This window comes from Entelurus aequoreus, linkage group LG07 (assembly GCF_033978785.1).
Source record: "Entelurus aequoreus isolate RoL-2023_Sb linkage group LG07, RoL_Eaeq_v1.1, whole genome shotgun sequence".
Taxonomy (NCBI): domain Eukaryota; kingdom Metazoa; phylum Chordata; class Actinopteri; order Syngnathiformes; family Syngnathidae; genus Entelurus; species Entelurus aequoreus.
This window is the reverse complement of record NC_084737.1, coordinates 43,365,147-43,381,041: the sequence shown is the minus strand read 5'-3', so window position 1 is coordinate 43,381,041 and position 15,895 is coordinate 43,365,147. Positions and strand designations below refer to the sequence as shown.

The 15,895-nt window shown below is 41.5% G+C and overlaps 1 protein-coding gene across 6 annotated transcripts in view; it reads right to left on the bottom strand.

Annotated features, from left to right (window-relative positions):
- LOC133653900 (uncharacterized) overlaps positions 1-15,895 on the bottom strand; it is a 117,083-nt gene that overhangs the window by 11,863 nt on the left and 89,325 nt on the right. For all 6 annotated transcript variants that reach the window (XM_062053728.1, XM_062053729.1, XM_062053726.1 and 3 more), the window contains 2 exons: positions 13,089-13,250; positions 5,317-5,451 (listed from right to left, as the gene is read on the bottom strand). In XM_062053728.1, the coding sequence (XP_061909712.1) occupies positions 5,317-5,451; positions 13,089-13,250 (297 nt within the window). The remainder of the gene's footprint in view (positions 1-5,316; positions 5,452-13,088; positions 13,251-15,895) is intronic.

Here is a 15,895-nt window from a genome sequence, read left to right as displayed (position 1 = left end):
TTTTAAGATAATAAGTATTTGTTTCTCAAAACAAGCAGTATTCAACTTGCAATTCCTAATTAAGCATCTTTGGGATGTTGCAGAATCTTTAAGCAAGATTATCTATGTAGGGAAAACCCAAAATATCTTATTTGTATAGTTTTTTTCTCATTTTTAACATTTTTAAACTGGAATATAAAAAATATAATTATTAATGCTAAAATTAAGATTTAAATGTAATGTCAATGACTAAAAATAAGTGAATAAAAGGGCTGTTAACGATAACACGTTAATGCATGTGATCAATGAAAATAATATATAAATGATTGAAGACTAATCACATAAGCAAGGCTCAACCTGGAAGATGCGGGCATTGTTACAAGGTCTGTGATCAGGTCGCACGCTAGAGCTAAGATGAATGATGAGAGGTGGGTAATTTCGCTTGAGAACAGAACTTTAGATAAAACGTATGTAACTTGTTTGTATTGCAGCCACCAACTCTCTTACCGACGCACATCAAGTTTAAAATACCATCTTAAAGCAAAACACGTACTCGAGGAAGGTGCTGCTAACATGAATGCTTCATCGACAACAAGCAGAGAAGAACAAACTACGCTGGCAATGTTTACTGGTTCAATGTTGTCAACAAAAGTAGCACAGTTAAGTTAAACATATGCCTTTGTTAAACGACAACCACCGCATGTCGGACATCTAACATCTGTGAAGACCAAGTACTGCAAGAAGATGTCATTCATATCACCACAGCTGATCTGTGTACAATACCTTGGAGAGGAACAATTACAGCAAGGATGAACAAACTGTACTACACAAACAAGAGCATCAACTTGCAACTACAGACTGAATGTGAATTTATTTTGCTTCCTGGAGAATGTTGGACATCTGTAAGTAATCACAACGAGCTGGGGTCGCATTGTACCAAAAAATAAATCAGCATTGTCATCTGAAAAAGGTAAACAAGCTTGTTTGTTTCAAAAACTGGTTAAATTAAAGAAGAGTAAATGCAGACATAAATGGTGCACTATGTTCAGTTGTTGACTTTATTGCATTATGTATTAGTGTACATCTGTACCTTGTTTGCTATATTATTGCACAGACTTTCAAATGTGCTGCTAATTCTTACTATACTTTCTGTCAACAAGTTTAGAGCAAATCAATGACTTGCAGTTCAGTAAGACATTTAAAAAAACATTCCTGTATGACATTCTGACTACCAAATTGCATTTGTATCTGAATATTGGGGTATTTTCTTAAGCAAATTGTATTCATGCAAGCAAATAAGAACCTGCTATTAATCATGATTAATCACAATTCAAGAGTGTGACTATCTGATTTAAAAAAATAATCAATTGACAGCCCTAAAAAGTAAACAATCAATACCTCCTACAAATAGGGAAATATAGAAATAACATTTAAAATCTCGGAAAGTGGCAAATTTGGAGTGTACAAAGTTGGCTGCTAATCCAGGGGACCAGAAATAAATAAATGGTGCGTTTCATTTACTTCCGAAGTAGGAGCTCGGACTGATGTCACAGCCGAGTTGTGAGCGTTCCAGTTACGAGGTCGGAAATCAAGATGGCCACATCCACGAAATCTATTCTTGAGCTTGCCTTATCTGAATATAAGCAACTTATAGAAAAATATGCACTCTTTCTGCAACCTTGGAACACAGTGGAAGAAGAGGAAACACAGACACTACTGCTAGCAATAGAACGTATAAAACACATGAAAAAATTATATTTATACTACAGTAACATTGCCATATAAAAAAGGTCCTGTTACGGCGCAAGCGCAGTCTGTTCCTCCCTCTTCTGCGGGAGCACTCAGCGGCTCCACTGTGAGCGCATTCAGACACACCCCCACGCGCGCTGCGCAGACCGCGCCCACACGCCGCCGCAGCCGCAGGCAATCTTTTATCAACAGACCTGGCAGTGATTACAGACGACAGGATAAAGAGCCTTGCAGCTGACTACTCTGCGTCGGAACGTAGCCCTGTTCGCAGTAAGCTTCACGTCTCTGACTTCCACCAGTATTTTCTCCCGTAGCTTGTTTCCTCGTGTCCCGTTCTGATCTTCTTCGTCTCCCATTTTTTCCACAGTCCCGTGTCTCAGCTTCTGCTGCCTTTTCCCCTGGACCCAGATTGCCCTCCTGATCCACCGACACACTGACTGGACTTTGGACGCCCTCTCCTGCACCACGACCCCGTTTGGACCCCAGACTTCCTTGCCTCTTTCCTCTGGATTTGGACGCCCTCATTCAACACGCTTGACAACACCCCTTACGGTATCTTCATATGTAAATTCCAGCACATAGTTCACATTCAAACACATAGTAGCATACACACCCAACATATTCATCAATCTCTCAATAAATATATATTGAGTTGTACTTCCGCTGTTGTGCCGTCTCCTTCCCCCGTCTAAGACATAACAGGTCCAACAATACAACTACAGCAGGGGTGTCAAACGTACGGCCCATGGGCCGGCGCAGGCCTCGCGAACAGGTTTTATGCGGCCCGTGAGATGAGTTTGCTAAGTATACAATTGAGCTGAAATTGTTTAATGAAATCAACTGCTGATCTAAATGTGTCCACTGGATGTCGCGATAACAACTCTTGCCAAGCAAGAGGTACGCAGTAAAGCGCATATAGCTGTGGTAACGCGTGGCTGTGGCTCCTCCCCTCGAACAAATGAAACGTAAAACCTGCAGTTTTAGGTCTTCTGCTTTGAACACATTGTTCTTTGGCACCCTCATTGCCCCTAAATGTCTCTGTCAAAAATGAGAAAAGTGAGTGTAACTCAACCATCTTCAACAGTTAGCACAGGTTTAGTACCTGGACATGATAAATGAGGTATTTGACATCCAGAAGTTTGTTATTTATTTTGTTCAATCCCAGATAGGCCGTGACTTCATGTTTATTGGCTTTGTAGATACACTGAGACGAAGTCTAAGTTCATAAATTTTTTTCCCTCAGAATTTGAAGTATTTTGTCTAAAGGATTATTTGTGATTTGTACATTTTCAGAATGTGCTTGTTCTAATTTTGGCTAAAGTCAAACAAAGAAAACAATCTGAATGTGTCTTTATTTTTTAATGATCATGCCATGATTTTACCAGTCCGGCCCACCTGGGAATAGATTTTCCTCCATGTGGCCCCGGAGCTAAAATGAGTTTGACACCTCTGAACTACAGTACGGATGTAACGATAAACGGTAATAATGATAACCGCGTTAAAAGTAAATTGAATTTAAATAATCGAAAAACCATGATTTCCAACTCGGAACATTGAAATTACGACAAATGGAACAGGCAAAAAGTATCAGCCAGGAGCGATCGGCTTTTGTAATACTTTTTCATAGAAATTGGCCGATAGTGATTGGTGGCTGATCAAACGGCGTACCTCTACTGATAACATACATTATTGATCTTTCTTTATCTTTGCCATGAATTTGTTTTAGAACAAAACATGCATCAAATCCAATTTAAGTTTGATTTAAAAAGTTAGAAAATTGTTTGACATTAATAAAATAATTAATAAAAAAAAAAAAAGTGAAAATGGTGACGGTCTCTCGCTCTTCCCCTCTAAACAGAACTAAGCAGCACACACACACACACACACACACACACACACACACACACACACACACACACACACACACACACACACACACACACACACACACACACACACACACACACACGCACACAGGTTATCATTTGGAATGGGGACCAAGTCTTTGATCATCACTTGTGGGGACCACCCTTAGATAAAATGGCCACTGCCCAGTTAGCTCATACACATCTTTAAATCTCTGGATTGATGAAGTAATGTGCAGATCATTCTTACTGGGGACCCTGGGGACCAAATTTAAATAATTTTGCATAATTCACAAACATTTGTACGTGACTACTGAGGACCATTTAAAAAAAAAAAAGTTGAAATTAAATTAAATTAAATTAAAAGGTTTCCCTTTAGGGGACCTGTTTTTTTGTCCCCATACCGTCAGAGGTCCCATAAGGGTGACTGTGTAAACAGAGCGATGTCCCCTTTAAGTAAGCATTGCCAGAACACACACACACACACACACACACACACACACACACACACACACACACACACACACACACACACACACACACACACACACACACACACACACACACACACACACACACACACGCACACACACACAGGCCCTTGGTCTCTTATGACCATTTTGGATGAGCAAACACCAAGGCTTTAAACACATACGCAAAATGTGCACCGTGCCGTACGTGTCTGTGAGGATGCATGAACGCTTTGAGCGCGTGCAGTTTGCAACGCTGCACAGCAGAGGAAGGAAGTCACAAGACGGTGGGGATTTTTTAGAACTGGCTACAGCTGTACACTGTCTTTTCCCCCTCCCTGTTTGTTTCTGTAAAGTCTCTCCTGCAGCTATAATGCAAAAAAGGGGCATGCAGCAGTGAAAAAGTGAGGGAAAGAAATCAAAACAGACGACACAAACGGGATACGCGGCATGCAGTCAAGGCCAGTGGCTGTGTAAGCAACGGTCGCCTGAGGTCGGCAGATGTGTTTGTTTTTATTGCAACTTCTTCTCCGCCAAGGCTTGCATTTTAACTTATGCAGCCGTAGAAAATGCCGCCGGGCTCGATGCAATTAAAAAAATTCTGATTTAGAGCTACCCGCCCCCACACTCCACAGCTACCCTGCATGACAGTTGCCCAATTGCTTGTAGCTCTCAGCATGTTGCACAAGCGTCAAGCAAAGAAAGAAGGGATTGAGAGTGGATTAATGGGGGAGGAGCTGCTGCATGTGGAAGCAGATGTGGTCGGATATGTGACATTGAGAAATGATTGGACGGTGCAGACTTCCTCCTCTCACTACCAGACGTCTTCTCCATATATAATTATAAAGAATAGGTTGGAAAGGCAGTCCCCCGCCCGGCCTTCAAAGGAATGATGTCACAATAAAAGTTGAAAGTGAGAAAAAATGCCCATTGACGAAGTATTTGGCGGCAGGTGACGCTTATGTTGGATCCGTCTGGTGAGTTGTGCGTTGGAGACTGATAGCTCAGGGGGGTTGGGAGATTGCGGTCATGGTTCAGGCAGCAGGGGGTGGGGCTGCGGGAGGCATGTAACCTAACCTCTGGCTGCAGGCAGAATATGACAGGCGGGTCACAGGGCAGCAGTGTTATGACGGCATGCCCAATCACAGGGGCGCCCCCATTTATAAACACAAACCAGAGAACTGTCTGTATTCATTCTGCTTCCCTGTGGAGCTGAAGCTCCCCTAAACAAAGTTCCATCAAAGATTCACTACCTCTTTTGCAGTCGGGGGCAACGGGTGACCCTGTCCGTTCTCTATGTGGTGTGGAGGCGGGTGCAAGGTGATGATCTCGTCCTCCTCCGGTGGCTTCCAGATATACTGCTCGCCATTGCCCATGAACACTGGCTCCTGGCGGACATGAAGCAAATGATGAGTTCAGGCAAGTATCGCAGGAAAGTACGGTAAATCACAAACATAAACAATGTGTCTGTACTTTTTTTGTGATTGATTCAGTCATTAAATTAATCTAATGGATAAATTGTCATCTGTAAAATGGTCCTCGATTTATGCTTCTCGATTAACAACAAAAACCTCCAAACTAATAGAGACGTGAAGCAGATCCTCTACTTACGGTCGTGGTCAAAAGTTACATACACTTGTAAAGAACATAATGTCATGGATGTCTTAAGTTTCCAATCATTTCTACAACTCTTATTTTTTTGTGATAGAGTGATTGGAGCACATACTTGTTGGTCACAACAAACATTCATGAAGTTTGGTTCTTTTATGAATTAATGTAGGTCTACTGAAAATGTGACCAAATCTGCTGGGTCAAAAGTATACATACAGCAATGTTAATATTTGGTTACATGTCCCTTGGCAAGTTTCACTGCAATAAGGCACTTTTGGTAGCCATCCACAAGCTTCTGGCAAGCTTCTGGTTGATTTTTTTTACATGGACTTGTTTCTTCAGCATTGTCCACACATTTAAGTCAGGACTTTGGGAAGGACATTCTAAAACCTTGATTCTAGCCTGATTTAGCCATTCCTTTACCACTTTTGACATGTGTTTGGGGTCATTGTCCTGTTGGAACACCCAACTGCGCCCAAGACCTAAACCCCGGGCTGATGATTTTAGGTTGTCCTGAAGAATTTGGAGGTAATCCTCCTTTTTCATTGTCCCATTTAAAGCACCGATTCCATTGGCAGCAAAACAGGCCAAGAGCATAATACTACCACCACCATGCTTGACGGTAGGCATGGTGTTCCTGGGATTAAAGGCCTCAACTTTTCTCCTCCAAACATATTGCTGGGTATTGTGGCCAAACAGCTCAATCGTTGTTTCATCCGACCACAGAACTTTCCTCCAGAAGGTCTTATCTTTGTCCATGTGGTGTCAGAAGAAACAAAAAATGAGCTGTTTAGCCACAATACCAAGCAATATGTTTGGAGAAAACCAACAAATTGATCTGAATTGCACCAATTTTGTCAAGAGGAGTGGTCAAAAATTCAACCAGAAGCTTGCCAGAAGCTTGTGGATGGCTACCAAAAGCGCCTTATTGCAGTGAAACTTGCCAAGGGACATGTAACCAAATATTAACATTGCTGTATGTATACTTTTGACCCAGCAGATTTGGTCATATTTTCTGTAGATCCATAATAAATTCATAAAAGAACCAAACTTCATGAATGTTTTTTGTGACCAACAAGTATGTGCTCCAATCACTCTATCACAAAAAAATAAGAGTTGTAGAAATGATTGTAAACTCAAGACAGCCATGACATTATGTTCTTTACAAGTGTATGTAAACTTTTGATCGCGACTATATATATCTTCTATAACATTTTGATTGAAGTTAAACTGGTGTTAAAAGTACCTTGTTATTGTGCAACACTAAGATGATTAAATAATGGAGTATAGTGCTGCTAATTGCTCACTGGGAACTAGCACGCTAATCACTAGCTCACAACAAGTGCCCTAATCGTTAGCTGAAAATGAGTGCCCTATTAGTAAACTGGCAACTACCGCCCTACTCGTTAGGTGGCAACTAGCGCTGCTCATCACTAGCTGACAGCTAGTGCCCTAATCATTAGCTGGCCACTTGAGCTGCTAGTAGCTAGCTGGCAACTAGCGCCCTCATCAATAGCTGGCCACTTGCACCGTTAATTACTAGCTGGCAATTGCCGCGTTAATTGCGAGCTATCTTTTTGGGGAATTTTGCCTAATCGTTCACAATTATTATGAAAGACATGACGACAAGGCCTTTTTTTTTGATGCATTCCAAATATTTAAAAAATGCGATTAAAAGTCCACTTACAACGGAGCCTATGGGAGCCGCTCTATTCCGCCTTAAAAGCCCTTGAAAAACACCTCCATTAAAGTTTCACATACATGTAATGTCGTAACAGGCACTTTGAAAAATGCATCACAATGTTCGATTTTTATTTTTTAACAAGTTATTATTATTATAACTGATTATTACTCACTGCAGAATTTATGACAGCCAACAAACATAATAAAATATCACCCACTGTACAATGTCTGCTAGGATGCTGACAGATATGTTGTTATATTCTTGTTTAGATGAAGAATGACTCATAATCCTCGCGAAGAAAAGGTGGGTGGAATCAAGCGGCTTTTTGTGTCGTTCTCGCCATTTCCGGTTGTAAATTGGCTGTCAAAGTGTACTAACTTAGTCATGAAATGTAAATGGAGTATTGTTGGTGCTTTTTGGATGGTTATCTATTGAGTTTTATGGGCGGAATAGAGGACCTCCCATTGGCTCCGCTGTAAAAAGACTTTTATTTACTTGTATTTACGAGTTAGAATGCGCTAAAAATACATCCGTCGTCATGTCTTTCATAATGATTGTGAATTGCAGTTTCCTTTTAAATGCTAACAATATTATGATAATATAATTATGTATTTATGATTTTGTTTTAAGCCTGCCAGTACCTTGAGTAAGGTGACCATGTCACTGCCAGTTTTAAACTACACTACACTATGTTGGATCAATGTTAATGTGGATTTAAAGACATTTATATTTGTGAAAAATTGAAAAGGGAATTTATAAACATTTTACAACCCCTCGTGGCCCCACTGTTGAAGACCTCTGACATTGATCATGATCTGATGATTTAGCAAAACATAAATTAAGGTTAAGGTTATTCTAACTCCATTTAAATATGTATTTCAATTTAAGATTGATTGCTCAAATGGTAATTTAGACATGACTTGTTGAAGCAGTGAGAACCCTTTCCAAAAGAGCTTGATGCAAATATCATAAAAAGAGTCATTCCTACATTAGCATACGGACAATAAGGAACATTTGAGGTAAAGTAAAATGTGTCAAAAGGAAAGGATAACATTTAAAAAAATGTTTTTGTCATATTTTCACAGCTACATTACAAATCAAAATTTTACTGCACTGTTAAAATAACATGGATAACCAAGCAATATACATTTACTGGTTTAGCTTGCTACCAATGCAGGTGGAACCAGTTACAAACCAATTAGAAAGTGTGCACTGGTGTGTGGACATGCGACTGAGCACGATTAAAATTTTATACACTCCTCCTGTTGCAAGGCACGTAATCAGAGCCAGAATAAAAATAGCTTCAAGATGTGAACATTATTTATCAGGCAGCTGGCTACCTGTGCCATTTCTAGACAGACTTGCTGATAGACGCAGTGGGAATGAATACACACACGCACGCACGCACGCACACACACACACACACACACACACACACACACACACACACACACACACACACACACACACACACACACACACACACACACACACACACACACACACACACACACACAAACGCACGCACACACACACACACACACACGCACAAGCACATGCAGATGAGCTCGCCAGGTTCTTACATAATCTATCTTTTCAGTCTTTGTAAACTACACTCATCGCAAAGGCATGAGACAGAGGATACACATCTGCAAGCACACACGCGCATGCACGCACGCACACACACACACACACACACACACACACGCACGCACACACACACACACACGCACACAAACACACACACATTCTTGTATTTTGTTACCTTCTTGTGACCTCTGAAAAATGCCTACCTCTTTAGGACCCACCCTTTCTAGCTTTTTAAAGATTTGTATTTACTTTTTTTTTTTTTTTTGTCCTGCCCAGCTTCTCAGGCAAATCATATAGCAGATGTAGATGCCCATATCGGCTGTTCAGATTTACTTTACAAAAGAGAAGTGTAGGATACTTCTCTTGTTGCCTTATTTGTATTTTGACTTTATTAAATGTATTTATATTATCATTTGGTGCAGCCGGGCCGGAGCAGGAGGGGATAGAAAGAGAGAAAAAGGAGGACAGAGGGGGGAATTGTGGGGACAAGAGGGGGATTAGACAGAGAGACAAAAACAACAACAGCAAACACAACAACAACAACAACAACAACAACAGAGCAACATCAGCAAATACGACATGTACAAATATGATGGTAAAAGTAATAGCAAATAAGCAGTTAGCGAAAATAAAAAATAATACAGAAATGACAATGAGCATTATTACACTAAAAATGGAGCAATATGAATACCAATAGAAATAGTGCTATTGATAATAAACAATACCAATACTTTTACTTTATTATCAACAATACAATTGTTCAAATGCAACAATACATATACGTAATGATAACTTCAGATACGAAAGAATGCAGAAAAATGGGGGGGAAGAAAGAGAAGCAACCTACATTAACCTTGTAGATTGTTATAGTAACAATAGGTTAAGCTTTGTCAGTGTGCCATGTGTTATACCCAGTTTACCCTAGGGCAACAACGTTAATATATGTTTGATGAAACGTGATTATGTGCATGAGTGTATGTGTGCATATGTACTTGTATATGTACAGTATGTGTATATGTGTGCTTGTACAGTGAATGTATATGTACAGTATGTGTATATGTGTGTTTGTACAGTGAATGTATATGTATAGAATGTGTATGTGTGTGTTTGTACAGTGAATGTATATGTACAGTATGTGTATACATTATGTGTGTTGTACAGTGAATGTATATGTACAGTATGTGTATATGTGTGTTTGTACAGTGAATGTACCGTAATTTCCGGACTATAAGCCGCACCTGACTATAAGCCGCACCAGCTAAATTTAGGGGAACATACAGATTGCTCCATATATAAGCCGCACCCGACTATAAGCCGCAGGGTTTTGATGTGTAATTACCGTAGTATATAGGGGTTCCTGCTACCACGGAGGGGATTGTCGGGACAGAGATGACTGTTTGGGAACGCAAAGCGTCCCATTTATTAACAATAAATCTTTCAATCATTCAATCAAACTTTCACATCTTTGACATGGCGAACAGCATTCGTGCAGAGTACAAATAATACAACGGTGCAAAGTAATACAAAGTGCTCACCTGTACGTTATCAAAATAACCAGCCTACCGGTATATGAAAAGTCAGTCTTTAATCATTGTGTCATCGTCTTCCTCCTGCGTACTAAAACCACCGAAATCCTCTTCGTCGGTGTCGGAGAAGAACAGGCCGTAAATAAGCCGCACCCTTGTATAAGCCGCAGGGACCAGAACGAGGGGAAAAAGTAGCGGCTTATAGTCCGGAAATTACGGTATATGTACAGTATATGTATGTGTGTGTTTGTACAGTGAATGTATATGTACAGTATGTGTATGCGTGTGTTTGTACAGTGAGTGTATATGTACAGTATGTGTATATGTATGTTTTTACAGTGAATGTATATGTACAGTATGTGTATACAGTATGCTTGTATAATGAGCGTGCGTGTGGATGTCCGAACTTTGAGTGTGTAAATATGTACTGTATTTGTATATGTATGTGGGAGCGTAGGTACCTATGTATGTGTGTATGTATGTATGTGAGTATATGTGAATTTGCATGTACAATACATTTGACTCCCAGTGTGTGCGGGAGCCAGAGTACGGCCCCAGCCTCCCCGAGAGCCCATCCCACAAACAGTAGGTGCGGTGCCCAGGGAACCAGGGACCACCGCCCCCACGCAGCCAAGCCGGACAGTGACAGGAACCCCAGAGCCTGGCCCACCGCGCCGCCCACAAGGGCCAGAAGCAGGCCGCAGACAGACGCACCCGGCAGAGGACAAGGCACGAGAAAAGCAGGGGGCAGCCAGACCCCAAGTCAGCGAGAGACCACACCCCACACGGACAGAAAGGCGGGACGCCCCACCCGAGGGGCCCGGAGACCCCCCGCAACCGGACGGGAAGACCGCCCCCGCCCCACCGGCAACCGGGCACCCACCGGCAACCGGGCACCCACGAGCCCACACCCACCCCCGGAGAGCGCGGCGAGGCCAGCCCACGGCCACCCCACCCAAGCCGGCCGCCACAGGACCACCCAGCACGGGGCCACGGGAACCACCCACATTACCCGCAGGGACCCCAACAATGGAGATGGAACAACCAGCAACTGCCCCCGCTGAGTCCCCCCCTGAGGTAGGGGAAAATAAATAAATAAAATAAATAATAATAATAATAATAATTATAATAATAATAATAATAATAATAATAATAATAATAATAATAATATTAATAAAATATATTAAAAAATAAGAATAAATAAAAAATTTAATCTATTTAAAAATAAAAATAAAAGAATTAAAAGAAGACACACAAGGTCGCTACCCCAACAACTGGCCGACTCGCAGCACCCCGGAATACCCTGCAGCACCAAGCTACCACAGTAGACGCAGGGACCAGACCCAGCAGGCCCCAACCAAGACGGGCACCCGGAAGGGATGGACGGTGGGACCCAGGAGCTCCAGACACGCAGTCCGGATGCAGTAGCCTGAGGCGCCGACCCCCACCCGACAGGCAGGCCCAGAACGTACCCCCAGAAATATACATACATATCTATATACATACACATACACATACACATACACATGTACACATACACACATATATGTACATACATACATACATACATACATACATACATACATACATACACACACATACACATACATACACACAGTTTGTCAGCCCCGACAACCACCACCACGCGCGCGCTGCCACCAGTCACAACATCAGCCACCCCCCTGCACCAGACCCAGCAGCCACGGGCGCCCACACCACAAACAAACGGCAGCAGAAACAGCATCCACAACACCCCCAGACAGCCAACACCACCCAATCAAATCAAAGCGATAAAAAAACCCCGCGACCGGCAACCACACGCCAACAGGATCACAGAGACCAGCCGGCGCCAGCCCGCCGGCCAGCCCAAACGCCAATACGCAAACAAGAGACACCAACACCCGCACAAACACACCACCGCCCAAACAACCGAGACACAGCATCCAGACCAGACACGGGCCACCACATCAAGTCGCCAACAGAGACCCCACAGCGCAAGGTCGGGCCACACGGGCACGGACCCCACCCAACAGGAAGCGAGACCCGCGCGACGCCACACACAAATAAATAAAAAGATTAAACAAAAATAATAATAATAATTTAAAAAAAATAAAAAATAACAATAAATAAAAATAAATAATAATAATAAAATAAAATAAAATAAAATACAAATCAATTTAAATTAAATTAAAAATAACGAATAAAAATAAATAAATAAAATAAAAATAAAATAAAACAGACTGTATCCTTCATTTGAGGCGCACATTAAAAGTACATACACTTTTATAACACACATGAAAAGCATAAGGTAATACACAAACAACTAAAAAATAATACTAAAAGCACAGGCAAGGCAAAATGATGGCCATCTGACCATCCTTTCATTTCAGAAGTGTCATACTAACAATAGACTCACTGTTTAACAAGTTATGAAACAATTGGATTACTATAAACAGATAATATGAAGGATTTAGGGGGAAACAAGATGCCAAGTCTCAAAGCTGCACCCAACAAAGAGCTGTTGGTTTGTAGACAGTGCCCTCTAGTGTTTACGCCACAGTGGAAGGGGACAAGCTGAATGCTGCAGTGTTTTGGTAAATCTTTCGAATGTTACCTTTGGGAAGGAGGGCAGGTGAAACGGCTCCGGGGTCTTGCGTGGACCCTCCTGACAGCGATGTAGTTGCGGAGGAGCTGCCGAGGGGGAATCGCTCACGCTGGATTGGCTGTCTGACTGACTGTCGGCCCCGTTATTTTCCTTCCTGTTTGTCTTGTCAACCTTGAGGTCACCAGTGAACACACCATGGACACAGTTCAAGAATACCAGCACCGAAATATTTTTAATATTCTGATGACATATTTTTAATATTCTGATGACAGATGGTGAGCTGTAATTTGACAAGAACAAAAACCTATCTGAAGTTAGTTGACATTTGTTTTTTTTCTCTCAACTTATTTTAAATGCATCTTGTGCAATGAGGTGGTTCTTTCAGACTAAATATTCTTAACTTTTTGAAAGACAACACATCCCCACCGAATAATTTAAAAATGGTGTGCTCAGATTCTATAATAAAAATTTGCTGCAGTGTTGCTTTTACAAAACCCAAAACCAGTAAAGTTGGCACGATGTGTAATTTGTGAATAAAAACAGAATACAATGATTTGCAAATCCTTTTCAACTTATATTCAACTGAATGCACTGCAAAGACAAGATATTTAATGTTCGAACTGAGAAACTTCATTTTTTTTTTGCAAATAATCATTAACTTAGAATTTAATGGCAGCAACACATTGCAAAAAAGTTGGCACAGGGGCATTTTTACCAATGTGTTACATGGCCTTTCCTTTTAACAACACTCAGTAAACGTTTGGGAACTGAGGAAACCAATATTTGAAGCTTTTCAGGTGGAATTCTTTCCCATTCTTGCTTGATGTACAGCTTAAGTTGTTCAACAGTCCGGGGTCTCCGTTGTGGGTTTTACGCTTCATAATGCACCACACATTTTCAATGGGAGACAGGTCTGGACTACAGGCAGGCCAGTCTAGTACCCGCACTCTTTTACTATGAAGCCACGCTGTAACACATGGCTTGGCATTGTCTTACTGAAATAAGCAGGGGCGTCCATGGTACCGTTGCTTGGATGGCAACATATGTTGTTCCAAAACCTGTATGTACCTTTCAGCATTAATGGCGCCTTCACAGATGTGTTAGTTACCCATGCCTTGGGCACTAACTAGTACACCCCTATACCATCACAGATGCCGGCTTTTCAACTTTGCGCCTAGAACAATCCGGATGGTTCTTTTCCTCTTTGGTCCGGAGGACACGACCTCCACAGTTTCCAAAAACAATTTGAAATGTGGAATCGTCAGACCACAGAACACTTTTACACTTTGCATCAGTCCATCTTAGATGAGCTCAGGCCCAGCGAAGCCGGCGGCGTTTCTGGGTGTTGTTGATAAATGGCTTTCGCTTTGCATAACTGTAGTTACTGACAGTGGTCTTCTGAAGTGTTCCTGAGCCCATGTGGTGTTATCCTTTACACCTGATGTCGCTTTTTGATGCAGTACCGCTTGAAGGATCAAAGGTCTGTAATATCATTGCTTACGTGCAGTGATTTCTCCAGATTCTCTGAACATTTTGATGATATTACGGACCGTAGATGGTGAAATCCCTAAATTCCTTGCAATAGCTCGTTGAGAAATGTTGTTCTTAAACGGTTGGACAATTTGTTCACGCATTTGTTCACAAAGTGGTGACCTTCGCCCCACCCCTGTTTGTAAATGACTGAACATTTCATAGAAGCTGCTTTTATACCCAATCATGGCACCCACCTGTTCCCAATTAGCCTGTTCACCTGTGGGATGTTCCAAATAAGTGTTTGATGAGCATTCTTCAACTTTCTCAGTCTTTTTTGCCACTTGTGCCAGCTTTTTTGAAACATGTTGCAGGCATCAAATTCCAAATGAGCTAATATTTGCAAAAAATAACAACGTTTTCCAGTTTGAAGGTTAAGTATCTTGTCTTTGCAGTGTATTCAATTGAATATAAGTTGAAAAGGATTTGCAAATCATTGTATTCTGTTTTTATTTACGATTTACACAACATGCCAACTTCACTGGTTTTGGGGTTTGTACATTAGGCTTTAAAATAGCCATCTACAAGTTAAAGAATAAAAGTACCTTAACTTAAGAGTGTTTTAATATAAGAGCTGTCTCTTGGCTAATGACATTTTTTTTATTTAAACGGGGATAGCAGATCCATTCTATGTGTCATACTTGATCATTTCACGATATTGCCATATTTTTGCTGAAAGGATTTAGTAGAGAACATCGACGATAAAGTTCGCAACTTTTGGTCGCTGATAAAAAAAGCCTTGCCTGTACCGGAAGTAGCGTGACGTCGCAGGTTGAAGAGCTCCTCACATCTGCACATTGTTTACACCAGCAGCGAGAGCGATTCGCACCGAGAAAGCAACGATTACCCCATTAATTTGAGCCAGGATGAAAGATTCGTGGATGAGGAATGTGAGAGTGAAGGACTAGAGTGCAGTGCAGGACGCATCTTTTTTCGCTCTGACCGTAACTTAGGTACAAGCTGGATCATTGTATTCCACACTCTCTCCTTTTTCTATTGTGGATCACGGATTTGTATTTTAAACCAGCTCGGATACTATATCCTCTTGAAAATGAGAGTCGAGCACGCGAAATGTACATTCACAGTGACTTTTATCTCCACGACAATACATCGGCGAAGCACTTTAGCTACGGAGCTAACGTGATAGCATCGGGCTTAACTGCAGATAGAAACAAAAGAAATAAACCCCTGACTGGAAGGATAGACAGAAAATCAACAATACTATTAAACCATGGACCTGTAACTACACTGTTAATGCTTTCCAGCCTGGCGAAGCTTAACAATGC